Source organism: Vitis riparia, chromosome 14, assembly GCF_004353265.1.
Source record: "Vitis riparia cultivar Riparia Gloire de Montpellier isolate 1030 chromosome 14, EGFV_Vit.rip_1.0, whole genome shotgun sequence".
Classification (NCBI taxonomy): Eukaryota; Viridiplantae; Streptophyta; class Magnoliopsida; order Vitales; family Vitaceae; genus Vitis; species Vitis riparia.
The window spans coordinates 22,423,766-22,445,593 of NC_048444.1; the positions used below are offsets into that span (position 1 = coordinate 22,423,766).

The 21,828-nt window shown below is 41.7% G+C and overlaps 1 protein-coding gene across 1 annotated transcript in view; it reads left to right on the forward strand.

The window, feature by feature from the left end:
• The window catches only part of LOC117930153 (protein HASTY 1), a 44,209-nt gene that overhangs the window by 14,575 nt on the left and 7,806 nt on the right, over positions 1-21,828 (forward strand). The window contains 13 exon segments of the mRNA XM_034850637.1: positions 451-594; positions 699-779; positions 868-937; positions 1,145-1,215; positions 1,288-1,451; positions 1,546-1,617; positions 1,724-1,961; positions 5,480-5,542; positions 5,638-5,928; positions 8,062-8,175; positions 8,332-8,458; positions 8,556-8,725; positions 8,814-8,915. Of these exon segments, the coding sequence (XP_034706528.1) occupies positions 451-594; positions 699-779; positions 868-937; positions 1,145-1,215; positions 1,288-1,451; positions 1,546-1,617; positions 1,724-1,961; positions 5,480-5,542; positions 5,638-5,928; positions 8,062-8,175; positions 8,332-8,458; positions 8,556-8,725; positions 8,814-8,915 (1,707 nt within the window).

The window sequence follows — 21,828 nt, forward strand, 5'->3', positions numbered from 1 at the left end:
TTCCTTTTTGCGTGATGACTTCTTGATTGCCTCTTTGGAAATCTTCTTCTTAACATACTCAAATATAAAATGAAAGATCCAAACTTTATTTTGTAATCATCAAAACCAAGATAAATCAAACCTTGGCATAGATAAGTTTCCTTTTAGGTTTCTCACTTATCCTCAAATTGTTTCCTCAGTCTAAAGTATTATGATGACTTAGCATATTATAGTTGAATTTTGGAGACAAGGAATATCTTGGTTTTATTTTAAGACTATATAGTTGATGTTAATAAATGTCCAATTTTAGAAATCTTCAGATCAGGATAGGTTTGTTCTTTTCCTTCTCCTTGTTAGCAGTCAAACAGAGAAGTTCCAATATTTGAACTCTATACGTGTGATAATCTTCATATATGAGTGTGTAAAGCTCGTGGTTATCAGAAGTCCCATCACTTTTATTTGCTTCTGCAGCATTTGGTTCGGTTGCGATGGGAGGAATTAAACTCCACTGAAAGAAGAAACTTTGCAAATCTTGCTGTTGATTTGATGTCAGAGATTGCAAATCCTTGTGAAGAGTGGGCTTTAAAAAGTCAGACAGCTGCTCTTGTTGCTGAGGTTTTCTCTATATTGCTCAACTGTTGTTCAAGTAATTGTTGTTGACTACTTGATTGATGACTCTTTTATGGTTGTACTAATCAATTGTTTTACTCACTCTACAGATAGTTAGGAGAGAAGGCCTTAGTCTTTGGCAAGAGCTGCTACCATCCCTAGTTTCCCTATCCAACAATGGTCCTATACAAGTATTTTCCATTTTTTATCTCTTGTTGCAGTTACATTTTTCTTCATTGTATTATTCAGATGGTTAGGTTGATTTTGCCATTATTGTAGGCTGAGTTGGTTGCAATGATGCTAAGGTGGCTTCCTGAAGATATCACAGTTCATAATGAAGATTTAGAAGGTATGTAATGTACTGCTTTGCTTGTTTGCACAGACACTGACACTTCAACTTAAAAAATTGGAAATCAGTTGCAACAATGGAATGCACTTAATATTCGGAATTCATACAAAATCTTAAAATCCAAAAGGATGATCAATGGGCTTTTGTTACTACTGTTTCCATGTTGCTGCTTGTCTTTCTTACCCAGGTTTTGAATGTAATACTCAGGTGATAGGCGAAGGCTATTGTTGCGTGGGCTTACCCAGTCTTTGTCTGAAATTTTGCCAATGTTGTATACTGTAAGTTATGACTCTTACTTTTACAGGAAGTCATACTTTTGCAGTTTTTTGATGCCTTAGTTCATGGTACAGTTCCTAGAAAGACACTTTGGAGCGGCATTGAATGAAGTGGGTAGGCAACAATTGGATGCTGCAAAACAGCATGCTGCAACAGTCACAGCTACTTTAAATGCTGTTAATGCATATGCTGAATGGGCTCCTTTATCTGATCTTGCAAAATATGGCATTATTCATGGGTATGATTTTTCCTTTGCATTTTTATTGAGTTTAATGTGAAAGTTTGGGTATAGGAAGGTTTACTTATCTCTCTTTCTCTCTCTCTCTCTATAGGTGTGGTTTCTTACTTTCTTCTCCTGACTTCCGTCTTCATGCCTGTGAGTTTTTCAAACTTGTCTCTTCAAGGTATGCGGTATATTCTCTTGTTAATGACCTACCCTCTGTATCTTGGGAGTTGTCCTCATAATGTCCACTTATTGACTAATGCATCATTCTGAATTGTTACATGCAGGAAGAGACCTGTTGATTCCTCTTCTTCTGAATTTGATTCTGCAATGAGTAATATCTTTCAGATCCTGATGAATGTCTCTAGAGATTTCTTATATAAGTCTACTTCCAGTGGTGTGGTTATTGATGAAAGTGAATTTGAGTTTGCGGAATATATATGTGAGAGTATGGTGTCTCTAGGTTCTTCGAACTTGCAATGTATCACTGGGGACAGCACTATTCTTTCTCATTATCTTCAACAGGTAATACATCTGTCTAGCTTGCATCCTTTTATTGTTGATGCTTTAATTGTGGAGTGGCACTATATGAGAGTTCCAAACAAAATTGAAGGAAATGTTACATTATAAATTGGGTTGTTTCTGGCCAACCTTTTCTTTCCATCCTAATCTGAAGAGATATGTTATTTCTGTTGTTCCTAAGGAATTCTGTGATTTTGACAGGGGAGTTGTTGATATAATGCCTATACCTTTTTATATGGTTCATAAACCCAGTTTCTTAGATTAGAATTAGCAAAATTCTGGTCTGCGAGTATATGAAACATCCTATATGCACCAAATTCAGAATAAGTAAGCCATCTATAACCATATATGTGAGAAGTATGTAATTGTGACATCTCTCTCTCCCCACCCCTCCACCCCTCCCATTTCCCACACAGACAGATTTACTCTTTTGCTCTCGCTCACTAACTCTTATTTTCTAGATGTTTGGTTGTTGTGCTAGCCTTTGTTCATGATCATGTTAATAAAATAATTTGGAAGATTTCTTCATTCACATAATATTCTCTCATTCAGTATCGCTTATTTTCTAGATATTTGACTACGTGCTAGAATTTGTTCATGATCATGTTAACCAAAGTAATCTGTAAGATTTCTCATTTGTATAGTACCACAAGCCTCTGCTCATGATCATGTTAACAAAAGGAATTTGGAAGATTTGTCATTCATATAAAGCACAAGCCTATTAAATTCTAAGTCAATCTTGTTTGTTTTGTATTCCTAGCTACTTCCTTTCTATGTTCAAGATTCCATCAACAATCGTGATTAAAATTGAAAAAATGCAAAGAGATTTTCTTTGGTTAGGGGTTAGGGAAGGAAAGAGAGATCATCTAATTATTTAGGACCTAGTATGTTGGCCCAAGATGGAAGGGGGTTTGGGGTTTGAGAAGATTTCATTGAGGAATAAGGCCCTTTTAGGAAAACTGGCTTTGATAGTTTCTTAGGGAAAGTGATGTTCTTTGGCATTAGCTAATATTGAGTATCTATGAGACTCATTCCAATAGTTGGGATGACCAACATTTTAGTAAGATCGTAGCATTGGTGTCCTTGGAAAGCCCTTGCGTACATTTCTTAGGACCTCTCAAGTCATCCTTGTTTTGTGGTGGGAGATGGAGCTAGGATTCGTTTTTAGGAAGACTTGTGTTGGGGATCAACCACTATGCTCTCGCTTTCCAAATCTAATCAGAGTTGTGAGTCTTGTGACAACTAGAAATTTGCCAATTTCATCTATTTTGGGGTTTTTTTTTTTTTGTGGGGGGTGGTTAATTACACTTTACCTCCCCAACTTATACTGTGTTTTGCATATTGCTCCCTTGAGTTTAAAATCGAGCAATGTACCCATCATGCTATATAATTACATGCAATGTGCATTTTTTGACTTCGGTGTTAACTTTTTTGGACGGGAGGGCATGTGTTGTCTGTGTGACTGAGGGTAAAAAAGTTAATATCTTTATAAACCCCCAACCTCCAACTCTTCTGGTCGATCGTTACTCCCCAAATTGCAGCCCCCCTCCTCCTTGTTCTTCCTTCCCCTTCGAAGCCCTAGAATCCCAATCCCATAAAGCTGCTATTGAAACCCTATATAATTTCTCCTTCTCGGTTGTTCCTTTTTGCCCGAGATATAGTTTCCCCAATATTCTCCGTAATTTCCCAAAAAATTTCCTCCAATTCTCTGAAACATCAAACTGCAACCCTAACCCTAAAATGGAAGCATAACATAAAAACCCTAACCCTCTATTTGGCCGAGTTTTATTTTCCTTAAAATTTCCCAAAACATTTTCCTTAATTTTCCAAAACATCAAAATGAAACCCTAACCCTAACCCTTTTTCCCAACATGTTTCTACCCATTAAAGAAATTGCAAGAGAAAGAAATACCATTGAATTCCATGTCTTCTCTTCGATGTCAGCCTTGCATTAGCTTCTTTCGGATTCTAGGGTTTTGGCTTCGGGATCCAACACCAGTTACAAGGAGGAATGGTCGACAGGGGTGAAAAGGGTTGGAATTAGGGGTTTGAATATAACAATGATCCTTTTGCCCTCACTTAAAAAAATGACACTTATGCCCTCGGTCACGCAGAAAGCACATGCGCGTTTTATCCAAAAAAAATAATACTATGAGTAAAAAAAATGTACATTGCATGTAATTATATAGCTTGAAGGGTACATCGCTTGATTTTAAATTATAGAGGGCAATGTGCAAAACACGGTATAGGTTAGGGGGTTTTTTTTTCTTCTTGGAGCCTTAACTTTCTTGTAACCTCATTGATTTGGAGATAGAACTTGGAAAGACTTATGTCCTGTCTCTCTCAGGTGCACATGGCATAGTTTGCGCATGATGGGAAATCTTGGTCACTATCTTCTTTAGATTTCTTTTCCAGCATTGTCCAATCTAGTAACTCCTGCTCATTTCTTTCCAACAAAATTCATATGGCAATATAAAGCCCCATCTAAAGTTAAGGCCTTTGCATGACTAGTAGCCAACAAGAAGTCAATTCCAATGACTTTCTACAAGCGAGAAGACCTTATAAAGCTTTAGTCTTGACCGTTGTACTGTGTATGAGAAATAGTAAACCAATTGATCATTCTTTTTTACACTTTCTGATGACTATGGTGTCTGTGCACATATTATTTAGACTACCCAGACTTGATTGGGTTTCTCCTAGGAGCATAAGTAACATGATGACTATTTCCTTCAATTTCCTTTAAAATTCTCTCAAATTCTTAATTTTTTCAATGATAATAATTTTAATGATAATATAAATAAATAGGAATGGTGATAATACCAACTCCTTGCACGTTGCTTCTCATATCAGCACCTATGGCAATCAAGCCTGGCTATTCAAAAATGTTTCTGCTCAGATTCAATGTTATCAGAATGCTTGCTGTTGTAATACAAGGCTTGTCTGGATGAAAGATGAATCAATGTATTAATAAATATAAAACTATAATATGAAATAATAGTAATCATTGTTATGTTTTGACATTGAAGTCACCGCCATGCTTATCAAGATCAAGTTGTGCTGCATTAAATAACTCAAATAAAACTGCCTAGTTTGCCATGCCAACAGAAATTCATGCAAAATATCTCATTTTGTAGATTTTTAATAAAGATTTAAGGTTTCTTATCTTATTATTTTAATTGTTACAAACCTTGATAATGTCACCAGTTTTGAATTAATTCTTAGTGATTTGTTGGGTTTTCCTCTGCCTAATGCTCTGTATCCACATTGAATTTAGACTTCAAGAGCACGTATCATTTATATTTTTGGATCCATGTAGCTTGGTCAGTCATAGCTGGGGTTTTTTAATGGATATCACAAACTTGGATTTGTGTTAATCTAGAATTCTTCCTGTTGTTGCTTCATGCAATCATGCGGTATATGCCAAACGGATGGGGTTTCCTTGAAAATTCATTTCTTCTGACCTTATAGTAAAGAAACTGATATATGGAATTGCAGTTTGATGGCTTTTGTACCTTTTTCAGATGCTGGGATACTTCCAACATGTTAAGCTGACACTTCATTACCAATCGCTGCCCTTTTGGCTGGTATTTCTTACAAATAATTTTATGAGATGTTCAATAACAATTGTTATCTATCACCTTGCTTTTTGAACCTAATTCCGGTTTGATTGATGTGGTAGGCATTAATGAGAGATTTAGTGTCCAAGCCAAAGATTGTTGCACCTGCAGCTGGAGATGGTTCAGTTGATAATAATCCAGGCTCTGGTTCTGGACAGGTTGATAATGAAAAGAGAAAGCTTCAAAGTTTTGTTAATGATGATATTTGCGGTACTATGTTGGATGTATGTTTCCAACGCCTGCTCAAAAGAGAGAAGGTTCTTCCTGGAACATCATTTTCTCTAGGGCCATTGGAGTTGTGGAGTGATGATTTTGAGGGCAAAGGAGAGTTCAGCCAGTATCGCTCTAGGCTGGTATGTTTTACATGGTTATCTTTCATGCTAATTATACAGTTAGCTGTCAAAAGCCCCTCAAAAGGTAGATAAGGCTGTATTACTTGTTGACTTGAGCTGTCAAATGTCCAAATCGGATGCTTTATATTTAGGAGATAGATATGTTAATGAATGAATTTGAGTAAGTGTGCATCACTCTAGGCTGGTACATTTTTCATGGTTATATTTCATGCTACTTATACCATTAGCTGTCAAAAGCCCCTCAAGGTGGTGGATAAGCTGTATTACTTGTTGACTTGAGCTGTCAAACATTCAAATTGAATGCGTTAATGCATGAATTTTAGCAAGTGTTTTTATGCTTTCTAATGCTGTTTTATTTATTTATTTATTTATTTTTTATATCACATCTTACATTTTCTTTAAGAGTTACTATTTCCCATTCTATGAACCATATAATTGACAATTAATAGAAGCAATGTGAAATGTATTAATTTGTTTTCTAACATATTTTGATATGATAAATGTTAAGGAAACATAGGAAAGTAATAGGTAATTCTATGCACGAGTTGACATTTATAGTCAGAAAATCATCTCACATGTTTGCATATAGTATTAGTTTGATAGGATGATGCATGGAGTTCATTATTTGTACTCACTGTTTTTCTTTCCTATGTCAAAGGACAGCTTGGCTGTCAAAGGACAGCTTTGCTGTCCACACTTCTTTCCTTATTTTAGCCCACAATTCTTTCCTTATTTCTTCATTTATTATTCTGTACAGTTAGCATACATTATTTGATAGATTATAGTTTACATGTATAGGGCTAGAATCATGCGGGGATTTATTTGCTTTTATTTGCTTTCCATGTATAGCATCTTTGTAAAGTCTATATATAATATACAAAACTCAAGGCCAAGGTATTCGGCCATTCACACAATATTTTGACATGGTATCAGAGCTTGTGTTCTGAACCTAGAGTTTACATGCTTTTTGGTTTTTTTCTTTGGGTTTTCTCGAATTTAGCCCTAAGGGCTCTCGGATTTAGCCCTAGGGGCTCTCGGATTTAGCCCTAGGGGCTCTCGGATTTAGCCCTAGGGGCTCTCGGATTTAGCCCTAGGGGCTCTCGGATTTAGCCCTAGCGGCTCTCGGATCTAGCCCTAGCGGCTCTCGGATCTAGCCCTAGCGGCTCTCGGATCTAGCCCTAGCGGCTCTCGGATCTAGCCCTAGGGGCTCTCGGATCTAGCCCTAGCGACTCTCGGATCTAGCCCTAGCGGCTCTCGGATTCGGATTTAGCCCTAACGGCTCTCGGACTCTAGCCCAGCTTTTGGGTTCTTTTTTTTTTGTGGTTGTGACAACACATCTGTGGTGTGATCTTGGAGTTTTCTTTGGGTTTCTTCGCTTCTAGGCTCTTGGAGATCTTCGATTATTTGGAGTTTAAGATGTTTGTGAAAAGTAAGAAGCAAGACAGAATCTCTAAGTCATCTACGAAATCTGAGTACCGGGCAATGTCTCTTGCTTGTTCTAAAATCATATGGCTTCGAGCTTTGCTTGCGGAGTTAGATTTTTCTGAGACCGATCCTACACCTCTACATGCCGATAATACAAGTGTTATTCAGATCACGGCCAATCCTCTCTATCATGAGCGCACAAAGCATATTGAAATGGACTGTCACTCTATCCGTGCAGCCTTTGAAGCTCGTGTTATCACTCTTCCACATATTTCCACTGACTTACAAATTGCTGATATCTTCACCAAGGCTCTACCTCATCATCGATATTGCTTGCTAAGTAGCAAATTGATGCTTGTTGATCAACCTGCTTCAATTTGAGGGGGGCTGTCAAAGGACAGCTTGGCTGTCAAAGGACAGCTTTGCTGTCCACACTTCTTTCCTTATTTTAGCCCACAATTCTTTCCTTATTTCTTCATTTATTATTCTGTACAGTTAGCATACATTATTTGATAGATTATAGTTTACATGTATAGGGCTAGAATCATGCGGGGATTTATTTGCTTTTATTTGCTTTCCATGTATAACATCTTTGTAAAGTCTATATATAATATACAAAACTCAAGGCCAAGGTATTCGGCCATTCACACAATATTTTGACATCCTACCACTGCACTCCTTTCATTTATGCATGAGCTCTTATTGCAGTTGGAGCTGGCCCGCTTTGTTGCTTCAGATAAACCCCTTATAGCTGCTATAAAGGTTTCTGAGAGAATTGCCACAATCATTAAGAGTCTCTTGCTTTCACCGATGTCTGCTCAGGTTTGATGACAAACACCTTTTATTGGATTTGTTCATGTGGAGGTTTCAGTCACTACATCTGCGATCTCTGGGACTTCTAAGCATTCCTAATCTGCTTCATGCTTGTTTAGAAATAACATTTTTCTATTGTGCATACTTGTCATTTTAATATTTCAGGACATTGCTGTGATGGAAAGCATGCCAATGGCGTTAGAGAATATTGCAAGTGTGATTTTTGATGGATCTAATGAATATCTTGGGGGTAGTTCTGAAACTCAACTTGCGCTTTGCAGAATATTTGAAGGTTGTCTGGTGACTTCTTCGTATATTATTAGAGATTTGTGAGAAGTATGGTTTTCATCTTAGGGCCTGCTCAAAACTCTGGTTACTGTGAACTGAAGGTTTGCTTCAGCAACTTCTTTGTTTGAAATGGACTGAACCGGCACTTGTGGAAGTACTCGGGCACTATTTAGATGCATTGGGTCTCTTCCTGAAATATTTTCCAGAAGGAGTTGGAAGTGTCATCAATAAACTGTTTGAGCTTCTGACTTCACTTCCTTTTGTTGTTAAGGTTCTTTCTGATATTTTATTTATTGTGATTTTCATTATATGTAAAGAGAACATTCTAAGACATGCAATTTTCAACAATTGTTTTCCAGGATCCTAAAACAAGTAGTGCCCGTTATGCAAGGTTGCAGATCTGTACATCATTTGTTCGGCTTGCCAAATCGGCTGAAAAAAGTCTCCTGCCTCACATGAAGGTGGTTTTACATTTTCTACTAATTGATTTTGCAAATAATAGCATGGACTATTCAAGTAGCATACCCATAAATTGAATGTTATTATTACCAGTGAAAGGATTAGGTGTCTTGCAGGGTATTAGACTTGAGCAGGAGTTGCCTGAGGCCTGTTGGGTCAGGGTGGAACCATAGAATTTGTTGCATGCATACATGATCACATATGAGTTTCTTTTTGGAAATTAATGTAGATAATTGAGGAATGCATTTAATAATAATCCCTTATTATGCATTTAATAATTGAGGAAGATGAAAGCTGAACCTCTGTGAGGTCTGGTTATTTTATTTTTAAGATTTCCACACTTCCCATTGAGAGCTTTTGCATTCAACCTGCAGGCTCAATTGGAATAAAAACCTATGTGAAAACGTTAATGGAATAATTTTGAAAAGGGCAACTGATTACCTAAGTTCTCCTAGTAAAGCACATAATTAATGTTTTTATTATTATTTCTGCTCTCTTGGAATGAAAAACCATTGTGGAAATTTCAGGTAAATGATTTACGGGATCTTTTTGATTGCTTGAGATCCATCTCATGGAGAAGCCATGTGATTACTTGTTGCTATTACTTTTATTATTTTGTTTTTTTCTTTTTGATAGGCAAAAGAGCAATATAGATTAAAGGGCCAAAAAAAGGCTATGCCAAGTACACTGGAAGTATAAAAGTGGGACCAAAGAAAGAAACAAGAAATCCCTCCCCTTATTGGCAACCTAACCAATCGATAAAATTGATCATAGAGGACTCTTGCCCTAGACCCCCTTTAGACCATTTTAATAAGTTACACAAGAAAGAGAACTTTAGCTCTTGATCTAAAAGCTCAACATTTTGAAAAGCCCTTCTATTCCTCTCTTTCTGAATAGTCCAAAACAAACAAAGAGGAGCAACATGCTTCTTTCTCCTCTTACCAACGGAGTGGTTGTGCCAACTAAGAAGTGTTGCTTGGACTGAGGTATTCAACACCTACACCACTCCAAACAAGGAGATGACTAATTGCCATAACAAATTTGCCTTTGAAAAATGAAGAAAGATGTGATTGAAAGATTCCGCCTCGCCTTTGCATAGAAAACATTTGTTCACCAATGGAGTTTCCTGGTCATATTTATAGGTGGTTTGCCCGTTGGAACTGCTTGTAGTGAATTCATATACCACAATTCTTTTTCCCAATTTGTTTACTACCATATTATTTGTTGCTGAACATGAGGAGAAAGGTGATAACAATGGAAGCTGTCTGAGTGAGAAAAAACTTGGAGATGTCTGATAGAAGAGGAGGCAGATGCTGGTTTGCAGTGGACTCAAAGTCCTTTGAAATTTCTGTGGATGTGTTTGGGGAGAGACTTAAGGGAATCATTGTGGAAAGGAGCAGAGGTTTTACTTCGTGGATCAAGTTTGAGAACTTCAGTTTGTGTTGTTTGTTGGAGGGATGGAGGCTTGTTGTAGGGGTGAGCTTGTTCAGAGATTTGTTAAAAGTTGGGAAGATGGAGTAGGAAGTTTAAATTGGAAAGTCGTGCAAATGAGGCAGGCAGGTTCTTATTGTGCTTTGTGGTTGATTCAGAAGCAAAGAGGTATTGTTTAGTGTTTCCAGAGGGGAAAGGTATTCTGGGAGGTTGGGTCTTGTTGGCTGAAAAACTTCGCTCTCTTGGAGTTTTGACTCGCGATGAGCCTAGGGGAGTTTTCGCTTACTATAGGACAGGGTGTAGAGATTGGGCTTCTGAGGGGAGGGCCAAAAACTCCTATGTTGATGCGGTGAAAACAAGAGAGAAAAATTTAGGGGAAGTAGTGTGGTTACAGCTAGGGGAGAAAGATGTGCTAAGCGGAAGGGAGTTTTTGGACCGGTGCCTGGTTGGGAGATGGAGAAAGTCTCTCGTGTCAGCTCCAGATCTGTCCGCTTTGGGCAGCTGGGGAAGATCTCATTGGAATATTAAAGGAGGGGTGAAGTTTGCGAGGTTGGGGGGCCCTTTCATACCGATCGAGTTTGAGAATAAAGAAGAGGCAGACAAGGTGCTTTTAAGAAGACATCGATGGTTTAAGGAATCGTTTCTGCACTTGGATATGTGGGATCCAAAAGTGGGGTGTTCTCAAAATGGTGAGCGGTTTAAGGAAGTTTGGGTGAGAGTAGTGGGGTTGCCGCTGCATTTTTGGAGTCGGGAAGTGTTTAGAAAGATTGGGGATTGTTGTGGGGGGTTTGTTGTGGTGGATGAAGACACTACTGCTTTTAAGGAGCTCCAATGGGCCAGATTATTAGTGAAATTTGAAGGATTAGAGTGGCCAAGCTCCTTGCAGGTGGCAATTGGATCTTCTTGTTATGCTATCCAGCTATGGTGGGAGGTGCAACCATGGGTGTCGGAGTGGCTTCGGTGATCATAAATGAGACGGGTAAGGAGCAGGAGGTTAGGGATGATGGAGGAGGTGATTCATGCGCTGATTTCAATGTGGAGAAGGTACAGACGCATGGGCAGCCTACAAAGGTGGCTATGCTGTGCGAAGTTGGTGAAGGTGGTTGCAGAAAAGATAGGAAGGCTGAGCTCTCGGACCTTGTGTCGGCAAGAGGAGCAAAGGTTGATGTGACCAGAGGAAGCCTGCAGACTGTTTGGGAGGAGATTCCAAATATCAGGCCTGTAACCCAAGTTTCTAGTTCGCTGGGCCGGGTAAGGGAGATGGTTATGGAGAGAAGGCCCACCGAGGAGGGCCAAGTTAGTGGAGCTTTAAAAGAACATTTGGAAGTGGGCCGGCCCATGATGGTGCCTTTAAAAGGCCCAGTGGTGGTGGGACGACCCACTAATGAAGTGTTAAATGGGGTTAGGGCACGAGGGGGTCTTCATGACTGCGGAGAACAAGATGGGAAAGTTTTTGGTTCTTAGTTGGGGTCGTCTCCACCGGCGCTAAATCTTATAGAGATCACCGACGAAGCTTTGATGGAGGAGGCTTCTAGGTACACAGATTGCTATACTTGCTCTTTGTTTTCTTTGGGGAAGCGGGATTTCTCTCCATCTTCTACTCCTTCTGGGCGGGATGGGGTAAGCGTTGCCAATGCTGGGGGATTTGATTAGGGCAGTGGTTCAGAAGCAGTCGGGGGAGCAGTTTTGGGCCCTTTAAGGGTGATTTTGGCGGATGGAAGGGAGGCGGAGATCTTTGATTTGGCGGGTAGGGCTAATGGGGCTTTTGAGGGGGCGATAGAGGGGGTTTCAAAAAGGGCTTTCCAAGAGGATGTAGAGGAGAGGGACGAAGAGGGTGAGCCGTGTTGGCATTCCAGTAGCTTGGCTAAGTTTAGTTGTTATCTTGGAATGCCGATGGAGGGTTTTGAAGGGGAGATTTTGTTTTTACTAAAAAGAATGAGAGAGAGGAAACTTCAAAAAGGGAAGTTGAATGATAGAAAAAAGAAAAAATTGGAGTCGTCAAAATTCGAAAGAGAATTGAGAAAATTGGAATGGACATTGAACTATCTTGGAGGAGGAGGAGGAGGAGAAAGGGGGGGGGGGGGGGGGTTAGTACTTGCAGGTCTAAATGAAGCTTTGACTGCTCTCCTGGAATGTAAGAGAGGCTAATAATTGTGATAAGAGGAAGGCGATCAAAGCTTTGATAAAGAAGAATAGGGTGGATTTGGTTTGCTTGCAAGAAACCAAGATCCAGGAAGTGTTAAGGGGTATTATCCGTAGCTTAGGAGTGGGAAGATTTCTTGAATGGGGAGCTGTGGATTCAAGGGGCGCTGGTGGTGGTATAGTGGTGTTTTGGGATAATGTGGTGTTGGATTTGGTTGACCTTCAAATAGAAATGTTCTCAATTTCTTGCATTTTTAAGAATTGTGAGGACGGTTTCAAGTGGACTTTTACAGGGGTTTATGGCCCAACTATGAGGAGAGATAGAGAGTGTTTCTGGGAGGAGTTGGGGGCCATAAATGGGCTTTGGAATGGGCCGTGGTGTGTTGCTAGGGATTTTAATACCATTTTAAGTCCGAAAGAGCGCAGCAGAGGAGGGAGCCTGAATTCAAACATGAGAAGGTTCTCAAAAGTTATAGAAGATTTAGAGTTAAAGGATCTGCCTCTGGTTGGGGTCCTTTTACTTGGAATGGAGGGGTGAATAACCAGTCATTTTCAAGGCTTGATCGGTTCTTGGTTAATGAGGGGTGGGACTGTCGTTTTGGTGATGCGAGGAGTGTGTCCTACCAAGACCTGTGTCCGACCATTTTTCGATTCTTTTGGACGGAGGGGGTCTGAGAAGAGACCCTTTCCCTTTTAGATTTGAGAATATGTGGCTAAAAGTGGAGGGTTTTAAGGATCTCTTGAAGTCTTGGTGGGAGGGAGACAACTTTAGTGGCTTCTTAAGTTTTATTTTGGCATAAAAACTAAAGGTTTTGAAGGCTAAGTTGAAGGAGTGGAACAGAGACATCTTTGGTAGAGTTGAATATAGGAAGGATTTGGCTTTGGAGTAGGTGGAGTTTTGGGATGCTAAGGAGAAGATTAGCAGACTATCCTTGGAAGAGCTGGAAGCTAGAAAAGAAGCGAGGGAAGAATATAAAAAATGGGTTTTACTTGAAGAGATCACGTGGAGGCAAAAATCTAGGGAAGTGTGGCTGAAAGAGGGTGATAGAAATACGGGTTTCTTTCACAAGATGGCCAATGCTCACAGAAGAAGGAACAATGTGGACAAAATTAGGATTAATGGTGTTTGACTTACGAAAGAGAATGGAATTAAGGAAGGGATAGTCAATGCTTTTAGGCCTTTGCTGTCCAATCCGGTGGACTGGCGCCCTTCTGTTTCCGGGATGCAATATGAGACTTTGGAGCACATGGATGCTTGTGCTTTGGAGATGCCTTTCATGGAAGAGGAGGTATTTGATGCACTGTTGGGTTGTAATGGGGATAAAGCTTCGGAGCCAGATGACTTCTCTATGGCTTTTTGGCAGTTTGCTTGGGACTTCGTGAAGGTTGATGTGATGAGTTTCTTCAGGGAATTCTATGAAAACGACAAATTTGTTAAAAGCATAAATGCTATGGTTTTTATTCCAAAAAAAATCTGAGGCTGAAGATTTAGGGGATTTTAGGCCTATAAGTTTGGTGGGAAGTTTGTACAAGTGGCTGGCCAAGGTTTTAGCTAATAGGCTAAAAAAGGTGGTTGGAAAGGTGGTCTCTAAGGCTCAAGGGGCTTTTGTGGAAGGTAGACAAATCTTAGATGTAGTGTTGATAGGTAATGAAGCCATTGATTCGACTCTCAAGAATAATGAGAATGATATTTTGTGCAAATTGGACATAGAGAGGGCGTACGATAATGTGGATTGGTCTTTTCTTCTCATAGTTTTGCAGAAAATGGGTTTTGGGGAGAAATGGATCGAGTGGATCAAGTGGTGCATATCCACTGCAAGTTTCTCTGTGTTGGTTAATGGAACCCCTACGAGCTTCTTCCAAAGCTCAAGGGGTTTGAGGTAGGGCGATCCTCTTTCATCTCATCTTTTTGTGATTGCTATGGAGGTCTTTAGTTCTCTTCTTAAAAGGGCTGTGGATGGAGGTTTTTTGTTGGGTTGTAGGGTGAAGGGTAGGAGTGAAGAAGGGGTTCTAATTTCCCATTTGTTGTTTGCTGATGATACTTTGGTGTTCTACAAAGCTTCTCAAGACCATTTGACTTATCTCAGTTGGTTACTTATGTGGTTTGAGGCCGTGTCGGGATTGTGAATAAACTTGGAAAAAATTGAACTCATTCCAGTAGGGAGGGTAGAGAATATTGATGATCTTGCTTGGGACTTTGGTTGTAGAGTGGGTAGTCTACCGTTCACTTATTTGGGCATGCCCTTGGGTGCTCAATTTAAGTCAGTAACACTGTGGGATGGAGTGGAAGAGCGTTTCCGTAGAAGGTTAGCCATGTGGAAGAGACAATATTTATCCAAGGGAGGGAGGGCGACTCTAATCCGAAGCACGTTATCGAATTTACTTATCTATCTTATGTCACTGTTGTGCTTACCAAGCTCAGTTAGACGGAGAATAGAGAAAACTCAAATGGACTTCCTTTGGGGTGGTGGTAATTTGGAGTGAGAGCCTCATTTAGTAAGATGGGAGTTGGTGTGCTTAAGTAAGAAGAAAGGGGGTTTGGGGGTCAAATACCTTTCCATTCTCAATAAGGCTCTTCTTGCTAAATGGAATTGGCGTTTTGCAAATGAAAGAGAGGCTTTGTGGGATTAAGTGATTAGAGGGGAAGTATGGGGAAGATAGAGGGGGTTGGTGCTCTCGGGAAGTGAGAGAGGCACATGGAATGGGGCTGTGGAAAGGAATAAGGATGGATTGGGAGTTGGTGGGCAATAGGATGTTATTCATTATAGGTAATGGGCGGAGGGTGAGATTTTGGAGGGATAGATGGTGCGGGGAGTCCCCTTTGTGTGTGTCTTTCCCTTCTTTATTTGCTTTCACTGTTGATAAGGAAGCGTGGGTGGCAGATTTTTGGGACCTTTTGGCTAAGGGGAGTTGGAACCCCTGTTTTTCAAGAGCCTTCAATGATTGGGAGGTAGAGGAGACGGAAAGATTTTTGGAGCGGCTACATGGAAAGAGAGTACTTGAAGATGTGGATGATAATATGTCATGGTCTGAAACAAAGAGTGGAAAATTATCGGTCAAGTCTCTACTTTGCCCTAGAAGCGGGTTGTTCGTCTTTGTTTCCTTCTAGCTGCATTTGGAATGTGAATGTGCAGCCCAAGATTAGTTTCTTTGCGTGGGAGGCTACATGGGGCAAAGCCTTAACCTTGGATATGGTCCAGAAAAGAGGACGGGCATTGGCAAATAGATCCTTTATGTGTCTTGAGAAAGAGGAGACCATAGACCGACCATTTTCTCCTACATTGTTCAAAAACAAGAGTTTTATGGAATTTACTATTTACTTTATTTGGGGTGTCTTGGATGTTGCCTTCTTCAGTTAGAGAGACTTTCCAAAGCTGGTATGTTTCTTTTGTGGGCAAAAAGCGCAAGAAGGTGTGGAGAGCTGCTCCTCTTCACATTTTTTGGACGGTTTGGAAGGCGAGAAATAGATTGGCATTCAAGGATGATGTGTTGTCAATGCAGAGACTGAAATACTCTTTTGTTCTCTCTTTTTTATCTGAGGCTAAGTTGTTTATAGTTGACTGCCTTCTAACTATAGTTAATTTTATTGATTGGTTGGGCTCTAATTAAGGTTGTTTTTTGGGTCATCTAGGTTCTTTTTGGCCTTATTGGAGGTGGGTGTATAGGTATTGTATACCTTGAGTCGCCTTTTTGGCGTCTCTTTTTATATATGAAATTTTCTTTATCTATCAAAAAAAAAAGAAGAAAAGAAAAGAAAAGAAAACATTTGTTCACCAAAGTCTACCCTTTCCTCTTCAAAATGTCTATAGTTAGAATCCCTTTACACGTTGCTTCCCAAATGAAAAAACTCACTTTTATTGGAGCCTAAGAATTCCGAACAATCATTGATAAGAAAGGTTTTGAACCCCCTTTGAACCATCCCATCATAGAAAGATTTAACTGAAAACTTGCCACCCATCGTGGCCATCCACATTGCCTTATCATCTACCTCCCTATTTACCGAATGACCTTGTAATGTAAAAGAAGTGCTTCAACACAACATAACTCTCAGTCTTGGAAATTCCTTATGAAATGAGGGTTCCATAGCCCCCCATTATCAACCTACTCCTAGGCCTCATAGGCCTAAACATCCTTTGAGGTGGCTATAGCGAACAAAGATGAGAAAGAAGTCCTTAAAGGGGTGTCCCCACATCAAATATCCTTCCAAAATCTTATCCTTCTTCCATTGCCCATAAGATAAGAGATCTTTCTTCTAAAAGCATCCCAACCTTTTCTTATAGCCTTCCACAACCTTACGCCATAACCCTCCCTCGCCTTCGAAGATCACTAACCCCCTTTATCTACCCCATACTTTTTAACGATTACTTTCTTCCACAAGGGCTCCTCTTTTGCCATGAACCTGCAACTCCACTTGCCTAAGAGAGCCTTGTTCAAAATAGAAAGATTGCGAATGCTGAGCCCTTGTTCCACCTTTGGTTTACAAACTTTGAGCCAACTCACTATGTGGGGCTTATTTTCAAGAGATCCCCCTCCCCATAAAAAGTCCCTTTGAAGTTTTTCCAATCTACGACACACCCTTTTTGCAATGACAAAAATGAACATGAAATAAATAAGAACGCTAGACAAAGTGCTTGATAAGAGTCAAACGTCCCCCCTTGGACAAGTATTGTCTCTTCCAAGTTGCAAGCTTTCTCTGCATCCTCTCTTCCACCAAGTCCCAAGCTGTCGTCGATTTAAAGGTGGCACCCAAAGGAAGCCCAAGATATTTGGAAGGTAGCTACCCCACCTTACACCTAAGAATATTCACCAACTCCTCCATATCAAAACCCAATGAAGATGCAAAAGTTGGTCCTTAGAAGCTTCACAAAAAATCAATATGTTATCCGCAAACAAAAGGTTAGACATCTCTACTCCCTTGTCACCTCTACCTCCCACCTTGAAACCTGAAATAAAACGCCCCTCCTTGGTTTTCTTAAGAAACAAGCTAAGAGCCTCCATAGCTAAAACAAATAAATAAGGAGATAGGGTATCCTTGCCTCAACCCTCTAGGGTTATGAAAGAATCCAGTTGGGTTCCCATTACCCCCAATTAATCCACCAAATCCACTTATGACCAAAACCCATCTTATCCAAAACTGCTAATAAGAAGTTCCAATTTACATGATTGTAGGCCTTTTGTATGTCTAGCTTACAAAGAATGCCATCAGAACCACTCTTTAACTTGGAGTCAATGACTTCATTGGCAATAAATAAGGACTGAATCAAAAATTTGTCTCCTTTGGACAAAAGCATTCTGAGAAGAAGAGATTACTTTTCCCACCACTTCTTTGAGTCTATTTGCTAGAACCTTGGTCAATAATTTGTACAAACTCCCAACTATGCTAATCGGCCTAAAATCCTTGAGGTCATCTGCCCCTTCTCCCCCTTTTTTGGGATTAAGACCAAGAAAGTAGCATTCAAGCTCCTTTCAAAATGCCCAAGATCAGAAAATTCCTCAAAGAAGCCCAACACCTCACTCTAGAAGGAGAAGCTTAAGATTTTGCAACTCTTTAGTTTCACTTCTCATGGAGGAGAGAGAGAGGGTTAGAGAGAGAAAGTTTGCGAGAGAGAGAGATAGTGGCGACGAGGGGGGATCGACAGAAATTGCAGGGGGCGAGCGCCATGCGAGGCCTGGGAAGAATGCTAGAAGGGGTGGATTCGGCGTGGAATCGAAAATGTTTGAGGTTGAAGTGGAGGAGAGGAGAGGTAGACTGCAAGCCACGATTGTGGAAAGGAAAGGAGGGATCTCGTCGTGGGTTAGACTAGGTCCGGTGAGCCTTGGGATAGTCTTCGAGTGCCTGATTCTGAGTATTGAGAATGTAAGGATGGTTAGGTGGGTACGAGAGTGGAAGGAGAACGGGAGGGAGTATTCTCTGACGCGCGATTTTAATAGAGGGGGATACTTTCTCCATCTGGGGGTCGCGGACCTGGAGAGAAAGAGATTTAGCGTTTTTATTCCCAAAGGTAGAGGAGCAAAGGGTGGCTGGGCTTCAATGGTGGAATTACTACGGAGATTGGGCTGTGTAGAAGGAAGCATTAAGAATCAGAAGGAAGACGAGCCACGGTCGAAGCCATTCATGGCGAAGACATATGCGGAAGCGACCAAAATGGCGAGTGGAAAGGAAAGATCAGTAGTAAGGGTAGAGGTAACCAAGGAGGAAGTGGGTCGGAATCTATCTAAACTTGAACATTGCATTGTCGGGTCTTGGAACCCTAATGCAGTAAAGGGGGACGAGCTCAGAGGGTGGGGAACTCAGTTAGCGAGAATCTGGAAGCTTAAAGGAAACTTAGGGCTTGCAAAAATGGAGAAGGGCAAGGTTTTAATGGAGTTTGAGCTCCCGGCAGAGGCAGAGCAAGCCTCAAAGAGTGGAAGTGTGTCGGTCGGGGGGTTATTTCTCCGTTTAGAGAAGTGGAGGCCGGAGACGGGATGCCTGAGGGAAGGGGATAGGAGTAGTGAAGCATGGGTGAGGGTAGTAGGCCTACCCGTTTCCTTGTGGGAGCGGGATATTCTGAGGAGGATTGGGGATGCGTGTGGGGGATTCCTTGCGATGGATCATCAAACGGAAAAAATGGAAGAGTTACAGTGGGCACGACTCCTGGTGAAGCGGAACGGTGAGTTTCGTCCCAATGAGGTGGAGGTTTGGGTTGAAGGGTCTTGTTTCTCGATAACCCTATGGTGGGAAACCAAGCTAGTCATGAAAGTTCCGGTGACTGAAAAGAAAGGGAAGGCTGTCGCAATGGGAATGGAGGTAGGGGGTGATGTTTGTGCACGCGCGAGGGAGCGCGTGACGGTGGCGATGGAGGGCCTGAGGCTCGAGGACGTCCTGCTGACTGTCGATGGGACGCGGAGTCAGTGCAGCAGGTCGGGCCAAACATTGATTCCCTCTCGGAGCGAAGACGGGCCTTCAGATGAGCCTCTTGCTTCGGGTGGGCTGGGACTGTTGGGCCAAGCAAGGCCATCTTGGTGGTCTAAGGACTCGTCTCCTGGATTAATTTCGTCTGGGCCAGTTAACTCCGGGCCTGGGAAGCTCATGGAAAAGGTATTGGCCTCGAGTCTGCTTCAAGGGGTTGGGCTGGCTTCTCAAAGCCCATCTTCTTCATCTAAGGCCCAGGTGGAGAAGGGCCCCTCTGCTGCGGAGTGCAACCAAAGCCTGTTAAGGGGCCCAGACGCGGCTATCTTCCCTTTCTGGGTGAAGGATGGTCAGTGGGAGATCCATGGAAACGAGAATCAGTGGGGGGGGGGGGGGGGGGATCTCCAGGACCGACTGTGCACTGCTGGAGGAAGACGCAAGGTATGATTATGTTCTTTCCTCCTCTGGAATGGTGGCTATTGAACCTTCTTCCCCCTTCCTTTCTCCTTTTGGTCGGACTCCTGTGAAGGAGTCTTTCGACCGTTCTGGGGCTCTTGAGGATTCAACCAATGGGGATACTCTGTGCAATGGAACTGGGACTTCAGAGCAGGATGAAGGGAAGCGGTGGGATTTGGTAGAGATCAGTGATGATTGTAGGGAGGATAACAGTAAGGCGCTGTGCCTAGCCCGACCATTATTTCAAGAAGAGAGTGGATGGGTGGAAGCGAGATGGGAGAAAAGTGACTTGGCCAGATTCAGTCAATTCTTGGGCTTCTTGACGGAGGGCCTAGAGAAAGATATTTTGGAGTTTATGGGTAAAATTAGGAAGAGGAGAGAAAGAATTCATAACAAAGCAATGTTGGAGAAATCGAAATTTGAAAGAGAGTTGAGAAGACTTGAATGTTCAGTCAACTATCAGGGAGGGAGGAAGAAAAAGTGTACTGTGCAAGGAAGAGGGTGCCAAATCATGGAAGTCCAATGAAAATAAGGCTCTTGAGTTGGAACGTGCGCGGGGTTAATGATAGCTCCAAGAGGAAAGTGATTAAAGCTATAATTAGAAAACAGAAAGTTGATTTGTTTTGTATCCAGGAAACGAAAATTCAGTCCATGAATGAGGGTCTGGTGAGGAGTTTGGGCTCTGGGAGGTTCATGGATTGGGGTGCTTTGGACGCTCAGGGAGCTGCAGGAGGGATCCTGATATGCTGGGACAAAAGAACCCTGGAAATCCTTGAGATGGAGATGGGTCAGTTCTCAATCTCGTGCAGACTTAGGAATGTAGAAGATGGGAAGGTCTGGATATTTACAGGTGTGTATGGTCCATTCACCAAAGAAGATAGGGAGACTCTCTGGGGGGAGCTTGGGGCTATAAGGGGAATCTGGGATGATCCATGGTGCGTAGGGGGTGACTTCAATGTTACTCTATCCCTTGAGGAAAGGAGCAAGCAGGGGAGGCTGACTGGCGCCATGAGAAGATTTGCTCAGGTGGTGAATGAATTAGAACTTCTGGATATTCCTTTGCAACGGGGGGTGGCTTCGTGGAGTGGGGGGAGGAATAACCAAGCTTGGGCTAGACTGGACCGATTTCTAGTGTCTCAAGATTGGCTTGACTGCTTCAGTGGGGTTAGTCAGTGTAGGCTGCCCAGACCCACCTCTGACCATTTTCCCATTCTTCTGAATGGTGGAGGGGTCAGGAAGGGCCCATCCCCCTTCAGGTTTGCGAATATGTGGCTCAAAGTTGATAGGTTTAAGGAGCTTCTTCGGGGTTGGTGGCAGGAGGCGGGGGGGAGGGGGAGGGCTAGCTTCAGATTGGCCACAAAATTGAAGTTTCTGAAGGAGAAGATCAAAAGCTGGAACAGGGATGTGTTTGGGAGGGTTGAAGTTAACAAAAACCTAGCCTTGCAACAAGTAGAATTTTGGGATAGGGTGGAGAGGGACAGGATTCTAACTGAAAGAGAGACAGAGATGAAAACAGAGGCTAAGGATGTCTTTAAAAAATGGGTGATCTTGGAAGAAACGCATTGGAGACAATTATCTAGGGAGTTGTGGTTGAGGGAAGGCGATAAGAATACGGGATTCTTCCACCGGATGGCTAATGCTCATAGAAGAAATAACTCCATGGAAAAGATTAAAATCAATGGGAGATGGCTGGAGGAGGAGAGGGAGGTGAGAGAGGGGGTTGTGCATGCCTTTCAGCAGTTGTTGACAGAGGAACAATCTTGGAAAGCTGACATTGAAGGGCTGCAGCTGCAAAGGTTAAGCCATGCTGAAGCTGAAGGTCTGGAACAGCCTTTCACTGAGGCAGAGATTCATGCGGCTTTGATGGGGATGAATGGTGATAAGGCCCCAGGCCCGGATGGGTTCACAGTGGCATTTTGGCAATCATGTTGGGAGTTTGTGAAAGAGGAAATTGTGGAGTTCTTCCAAGAATTTTTTGAAGAAAAATCGTTTGCCAA